We start from the raw sequence: 7,979 nt of genomic DNA on the forward strand, positions 1-7,979 counted from the left end.
GAGCCTCGCATCGGGCTCTCTCCTAGGCAGGGAGCCTGCTTCCTCGTCTCTCTCCACCTGCCTCTCTGCCTACTTGTGATCGCTGTCTGTCAAATAAATAAAATCTTTAAAAAAAAAAAAAAAAGAGGTAAAGGGCAAGTTTATATGTACATCTTGTTTTCTGTGAACTATCTTTTCTTATCTCTAGTTCATTTTTTTTATAGTTTTTTTTTGGGGGGGGGGAGAAGAGGGAATAACCTAAAAAAATTTTAATATAATTTAATTTACCAAACTTCTCTCTATTGGTTAAGCCCTTTTAGTCACAGTTTGGAACTTTTTCCAACCCCCAGGTTTCTTATAGTTTTTATTCGTAGATGGAATATTTTAAAAGTTCTGGAAGAGATTCTTAGGCACACCAAAATACCAGTTTACAAATCCAAGTTTATGAAGTGATGTGAAACATTGCAGTTATTTGCATGAGAAACGTTTAATCATCTGTCATGTTTGTGCTTTTCTTAATTCTTCTAAATGATGTCCCTCTGAAGTCTTCTTGCCTGCATGATAAAATGTTCCATTAGTGAAACAGAAAAGATTTATTTCTGGAGTAAGGTAGGGTCTTTCTGAACAAACATATTCAATTACTGAAAACTTTACCTTTCTAAGAGAAGACAACATAAACCATTATGATACAGCCCACAATCCAGCCGATCAAGAGAAGAATGGGGACCAGGAGGCGGGATGATGGAGACTCTGCTTTAAAAAAAAAAAAAAGAAAAGAAAGAAAGAAAGAAAGGAAAGAAAGAACAGACTAGGTAGGTCATTTTGGTATTGTATCTTCTGAATTAAGAGAATAAAAGGAATCTGAAAATATCAAGAGAAAAACATACACACTCGAGTCATTCCCAGACAGGATTATTATCTCCTGTTCTACAAAGGGTACACGGGAGTCAGCTGGCTATTTGAAACAGAAGACCGGTGGTGTTCAAACCGCAGGTCTTCCTTTTACAGTTATGTGACCTTGGGCCATTCTGAATTTGGACTTCCCTGTTTGTAGAGATAATGAAACTTGTAATATCTACCTCCCTGAGTTGTTGTGAGGATCAAATATCATTATGTGTGTGTTTAATGTATACAAAACGCATTCCTGCATTTGTCCAACAACACAGAGAGCAGCTGTTTACATAGAAACAATGGAAAACTACTCTTGAGGTAATTCCTCTAAACTAAATAATCATAACACAGGGAAAGGTGTCAAAAATTCTTCTTCGTCTTGATAATCTAATACATCTTGATACTGACTTTAATCATCAGTATCATTGGAAAAGAAAAACATTGTACCATATATGATCATTCTCAACTAGAGGAAGAGATTCTATTTTGTTACTATGTTCAAAAGAGCAACCAACTCTGATCCAACCCACAGAGAAGACATTAAAACAATCTTTGCTCCTGTGCTTTCTATCTGTACCCTTATCTGAAAAAAACAATTTTTAAAATTACCATTTTTTAAATATTCATCGCACACACACACACACATCACACACAAAAAAATAAAGATGAGCACAGAAAGACATCATATAGAATTAATGTCTCCATGTTAAGGACTCAGATGTATTCTTAACTGAAAAGCACAATTAGGTTGTACACCATCAGCTAACAAAGAGAACACATATTCTTAGCAATTCCGTGCCTATTACAATTTCCATCACTTTAAAATGTGAAGTTTTTTTTAAGTGCTATTAAAACAAAATCATCAGGAAAAGAGACACTTCTAAAATTAGGAGGCACTCTTATAAAAGCAAACTTTGTGCAGTTAAGAAGAATTTTAATAGTTTAAATCTGTGTTTCCAAAAATGGTGGAATATCCCCTAACTCTTGCAAACTCAACGGGTTTTCCTTGTTTCTCCATCTTGCTGTGACCCTGAACAAAACATTAACCACTAAATGGAAAAATCTTTCTCTTCACCTGCCATGTGGTATTTCTTTAAGGATAAAAAGAACATTATGATATGCCCTTTACTCTCATTTGGATGAAAGACTTTTTAGGAGTTAAGGTGCCATTATAGCAGAAGTACATAGCAGTGCTTTTTTTTGAACTGTTCATATATATGACTTAGTATTTTTCCCAATTTCAGAGAACTTAAAAATTAATGCCCATATTATAATGGACCATTTATAAATATCTTATACAAGAATATTTTAATATAATTCTAAAATTCACATAAAATAAAGACTTAAAAGTACATAAGTCTACGTCTCATTATTTATTATCTTTGTAAAACAATAGAATTGACTGTGGGTTTTTTTTTTTTCTTTTTTTGAGAGAGAGAGAGAGAGTGGAGAGGGGAGCAGAGGAAGAGGGAGAGAAAGAAACCCTAGCAGGGTCCAAACCCAGTGCAGAGCCAGACTCGGGGCTTCACCTGGACTTCCACCTGGTGCTCAGTCTCACGACCCCGAGATCATGAGCCTGAGATCATGACCTGAGCTGAAATCAAGAATCTGATGCTTAACCGACTAAGTCACCCAGACACCCCAATTGACTGTGCATTTTCACACTCAAATTATACCTGCATTTGTGTTATTTTAACACAACTATTTTAAGTTTTGTCGTAATCTGTAGCATCATTTTGAAATTGGAATATATGGGGTCCTGAGTGACTCAAGTTGGTTAAGTGTTGGACTCGTGGTGTCCGCTCAGGTTATGATCTCAGGGTCGTGAGATTGAGCCCCCCTTCAGGCTCCTCGCCCAATGTGGAGTCTGCTTGAGAGTCTTTCCCCTCCCTCCCCTGCCCGCTCTGTTCCTCCCCCTGCTTTCTCTCCCTCACTCTCAATCTCTCTCAAATAAATAAAATCTTAAAAAAAAACAGGAATATATAAGAACACAACATATTTCACATAGGTCACTTACATTATAGTGCAAATAAGCGCAAAACCTATTTTTAAATATGAAGAGTGATTTCAAAATGCCCCTCTCTGTCCAATCCTGAGCCTGCCCAAAGGGTTATATCTGGAAGTATCCTTAAGGGCACTGTGCTCCGAAACAAGACTGTCTGCATCAGAACCTGGCACCACCACTTTCTAGTATGTGATCACAGAGAAGTGACTATACTTGGCTATGCCTCGGTTTCCTTATTAAAGCGGAAATGATGATAATACTCTATATCTCCTGAGATTATTGTCTGAATTAAAAGCAACAATTTCTGGAGGTATTTAAAAAGGTTGGGTTTTTTTTTTTTGGGATACCATATATTTCAGTCCCTTTGGTCATATTAGACTCAATCACTTTTCTTAAATATAATACATATTTTAAAAGCAGGAAAAAAAAAGAAATTCAGATATGAAGCATATTGGAGATGACAAAGCCCATTTTATTTACTTCATTTCAGGTGCATGAAACAGGTCCAGGGAGGTGGACGGACTTCCCCAAGCTCGCACAGCTGTTTAGTAGCAGATCTGACAAAGAAGTCAGATGTCCTTAATTCTGGTCCCACAGACCACAATACCTCCAATCTAGCACAACCCCGGAGAATATCTGGCTTCTAGCTCATCTTTTGAAGAAAAGGCATGGACAAATTAAGCTCTTCTGTATGATCCTTTTAAAAGCACACATAACATATAGACATAGTCTATAAATTGTACATCCAATGCATTTTTTTTGTAGTCATGCTAACGTAGGTGGTTAGTGCTCCTTTCATAGTGATACCACATTCTTCAGAATAACTGAGAAATACTAAACACTGGGGAATGTAATCTAAACGAGGGAGCTGGGACCTTTTCTTGCCAAGAGGGTCTGATGCCTTAGATCTTACCTTTTTCAGCCATTTTTCCTGTTGCTGGGTGGGTTGGTCAGGGCCACACTCACCTCCTCGTCGTTGTCATCCAGCGTCTCTTTGAACTTTAAATAGAGAGATATCTGAAGAGTGTGGCAGCTGCCGCTCTCCTGACTGCCAATTGTCTGCGGAGTGATGTAAGGTGTTGGAGAACAGAGCTCTTCTGGCTCTTTATCCTGTTATTGTGGAAGAATCTAGTGGTTACATAAGCTAAAGTCAAAAAGCTGAGCTACCCTAGACCAGAGATGAACAGATGTGTAATTCACTCAATGACTTCAGACGACATGGAGGAAATGTTTAAGGAAAGGTGTACACAGAGGGGACAATGACATTGCAATTAGACAAGTTCTATCAAAGAGCGAGGGTGATCTACTGGGGGAAAAAACACTTTGGAGTTGGAGAGACCTGGCTTCAAATTCCAACTCTATTTCTGAAATGAAGGCCAAGTTGCTCAACCTGGGCATCAGTCACTTTAATTTTAAAATGAGGATAGTGACATCTATCCCCAGTAGAGGTGTTGTAAAGATAAAATGAAAAAGCTGTGTGAAATACAGATGTTTATTACATTTCAGGATGCAAAAGAGAAAATAAATTAAGTGGTGCCCCTTGCTCTGAACCATTCTAAAAACAGAACATTTTAATACAAATGTACCAGAAACTAAAACAACAAAAGGCTGGGGTATTGCCTAGAATTTTCAGAGAGCAGTCATAAGCTTGTTTTTATTAGCAATGCATAAAAATAGGACATTCCATTTTTCAAAGTCCAACCTGATTTATATAACATGACCTAGACTGTGCTCTAGATTCTCACTGGAATAACTTTAATTTTTGGGTCTGCATGGAAAAGTTTTGCAAAATGACCTTGTGACAAACTGCCCAAAATGTCCACCACGAGATGAAGGGTGTCCTCGGCTGAAAGAGAAGACCTGCCTGATCGAGTACATTTCCACAGAGTTCCAAGAGGGAACTGCAGATGAACACATCACACCCACTGATCAGAATCCACTAATGGTTCCCCATCTCCTAGAAAATAAAAGTCTGAACTCCTCCCTAAGATACCTAAAACACTTCATCTTTCTACTTTCCCATTTGCAGTGATGAATCCCCACTCAGAGTGAATCCCCAGTATATGAATTCAGGATGCTACTACCCACATGGGCAAGAACATTTGATTTTCTACCTCAAGTCATATACCTACAGATTAGATATGCAGGCAATAATCTGGTACGTTTATTGAATGATTACACACACCATGTTTATGTTATATCACTTACTTTTTTAAAAAAAGATTTTATTTATTTGAGAGAGAGAGAGAGAGCATAAGCAGGGGAAGCGGCAGGCAGAGGGAAAGGGAGAAGCAGGCTCCCCGCTGAGCAGGGAGCCTGATGTGGGGCCTCGATCTCAGGACCCCAGGATCATGACCTGAGCCACACACAGACCACCCAGGTGCCCCTGTTATGTCATTTAAATCAAGTTGCCATCTCTCTCTTTCTCTACATACAATTTATTTTTATTTTTATTTTTTATTAACATATAATGTTACAATTTAATATTTTTTAAAAACAACTGGCTATACCAAATAAGAAGAGAGACTATGTTCTATGTAACAAAATCCCTGCTAAAGTCCGTATTTTTTTCAATACTAAATAATTATGCTTTTTAAAAAAGTTTAGTTGGCACAAGATAAACATAGTGGGAAAAAATGACGATTGATTGATCTCACTTAAATACTGTATTTTTTTTAACTAAATAGATTCAAACGAATATGCTAACTTAAGATACACACACAAAAAAAAGACATTAAAAAGAAGCAGTGCGTTATCCCCCCAAAGAACAAACAAATATATATCTATACTAGTGTAAAACAATTTTCCCAAAGTAGCTAAAAATAGGATGTATGAAAGTTTTTAACACTACAATTGTCCTCAGCTTTCTTTTTTGACATAAAATTGACTATTATTAACACTATTGTTATCAACTGAATTTTGAGGAGGAATTACTTTATAACTCCTTTATTTTTCTTTGTTTTCTACAGAAAGTGAGAGAGAGAAAGAGAAAAAAGAAAAAAAAACTAACTCAATGAACATGAAGTGCCCAGATCTCAGAAAAAAGTTCAGTCTAGAATCTCATCTCTTTCTCTTTGGTATACCTTCAGTTAATTTAAAAAAAAAAAAAAAAAACCTATAACATTTATTCAGGAAAAATGTTTTATTCATTGATAGACTGAATTCACCTTGAACTCACAAATGCAAGGCCCATATTTGAACATTTTCTAATCTTCCTCATAGGGCATACCATTTAGGCATACCTTTTATACTTCTACTTTGCATACTTTCTTCAAGAGTTAGTTCTCAAATCCCTTATTATCAAAGTGACATTAGATTCTTTTAGGGTACTTACGCTTAAAAAGTCAACTGTTTGGCTCTTTATTCAAGATAAATCAGAATTCTTCATTTTTCTCACATTTTTTAACTGTTACTGTCTGGAATTATAGTAGCTAAATCTGCACATTATAGATTTAATAGATAAGTTCCTCTTAAGACATAAACTTACCCAAACTGACTCAAAAGGAAATAGAAAATTTGAATAGACTTAAAACAAGTAAAAGCAATTGAAGCCATAATCAAAAAATGTTTCACAAAACAAAGTTTTGGAACAGGAACTTCACTGGCAAATTCTACCAAATATTTAAAGTTAACACCAATACTTCAAAAACTCTTTCCAAAAGTAGAAAAGGAGGGAGGACTTCCCAACTCAATCTATGAGGTCAGTAGACCTCATAGTTCTTGGCTCAAAACCAAAGCCAAAGATACTATAAGAAGAAAACTACATACCAATCTCTCTAATGAATACAGGTCCAAAAATTCTCAACAATAAACTAACAAACCAATTCCAGCAACATACAAAAAGAATTATATACCATGACCAAGTGGGATTTAACCCAGGAATGAAAAGTCAGCACAACATTCAAATACCAATTAATGTAGCACACCATATTGATAACATCTTAAAAAACCAAAAACCACATGATCAACTCAATAGATGCAGAAAAAGCATTTGACAAAATCCAACACTGATTCAAGACAAAACACTCAACAAATTAGGTACCAAAGGGAACTTCGTCAACCTCTTCATAAAGGGAGTCTACAGAAAACTCACAGCTAACATCATATTTAGAGGGGAAGCATCTACTCTTTTGCCACTAACATCATGAACAAAACAAGAATGTTTACTCTTACACTTTGATACAATTTTGTACTGGAGGTTGTAGCCAGGAAAATTGGCAAGAAGATGACATTAAAGTCATACTGAAAAAGAAGAATTAAGTTATCTTTATTTGCAATGTTACATGATTATTAATATTATATATAATATTATATTTTATATATTATATAATATATAAGCACTTAATTAATTCATATAATTAATTAACTGATATATTTAGTTATACATAATATAAATACAATTTTAAATATAATACAAATATAATTTTAAATATAAATATATATAATATATTATATATATATATATTCCTAAAGAACACCCCTCCACACACACACAATAAAACCCCTGCTAGAAAAAATAATCAGATTTAGCCACTTTGCAAGATACAAGATCAACATGCAAGAATCAGTTGTATTTCTACACAGTGGCAATGAACAGTTTGAAAAATAAATTAAGAAAAAATGACCTTTACAATAGCATCAAAAAGAAGAAAATCCTTGGGAATAAAATTAATCGAAGACATACAAGCCTTGTAACTAAAGACTAACAAAACATTGCTGAAGGAAATTAAAGATGATCTAAATAATGGAAAGACATTCTGCATTCACAAATTGGAAAAATTAATATTGTTAAAGAGGGCAATACTACTCAAGACAATCTACAGATGCAGTGTATTTCTATCAAAATACTACTGGCCTTTTTGCAGAAATGGAAAAATCTAATCTTAAAATTCATATGGAATTGCAAGGGACCCTGAATAATCAGAACAATCTTGAAAAGGAAATATAAGGGACTTACCCTTACTGATTTCAAAACATACTACAAGCTATAGTAATTAAGAATGATGGTACAAGCACAAGGACAGGCACACAGATGAAAGTAACAGAACTGAGCATCCAGAAATAAATCCATACATTTATGGTCAATTGGTTTTCAACAGGGGAG

At 35.2% G+C, this 7,979-nt stretch overlaps 1 protein-coding gene across 1 annotated transcript; it reads right to left on the reverse strand.

The window, feature by feature from the left end:
- Positions 1-326: 326 nt before the first annotated feature.
- Positions 327-3,918, reverse strand: STRIT1 (small transmembrane regulator of ion transport 1). Its single transcript, XM_044255091.1, has 3 exons — positions 3,789-3,918; positions 634-732; positions 327-533 (listed from the first exon to the last, which is right to left on the reverse strand). Exons 1-2 carry the CDS (start codon positions 3,799-3,801, stop codon positions 638-640), a joined length of 108 nt encoding a protein of 35 aa, XP_044111026.1. The 5' UTR covers positions 3,802-3,918; the 3' UTR covers positions 327-533; positions 634-637.
- Positions 3,919-7,979: the final 4,061 nt, after the last annotated feature.

This window comes from Neovison vison, chromosome 6 (genome assembly GCF_020171115.1).
Source record: "Neovison vison isolate M4711 chromosome 6, ASM_NN_V1, whole genome shotgun sequence".
Taxonomy (NCBI): domain Eukaryota; kingdom Metazoa; phylum Chordata; class Mammalia; order Carnivora; family Mustelidae; genus Neogale; species Neogale vison.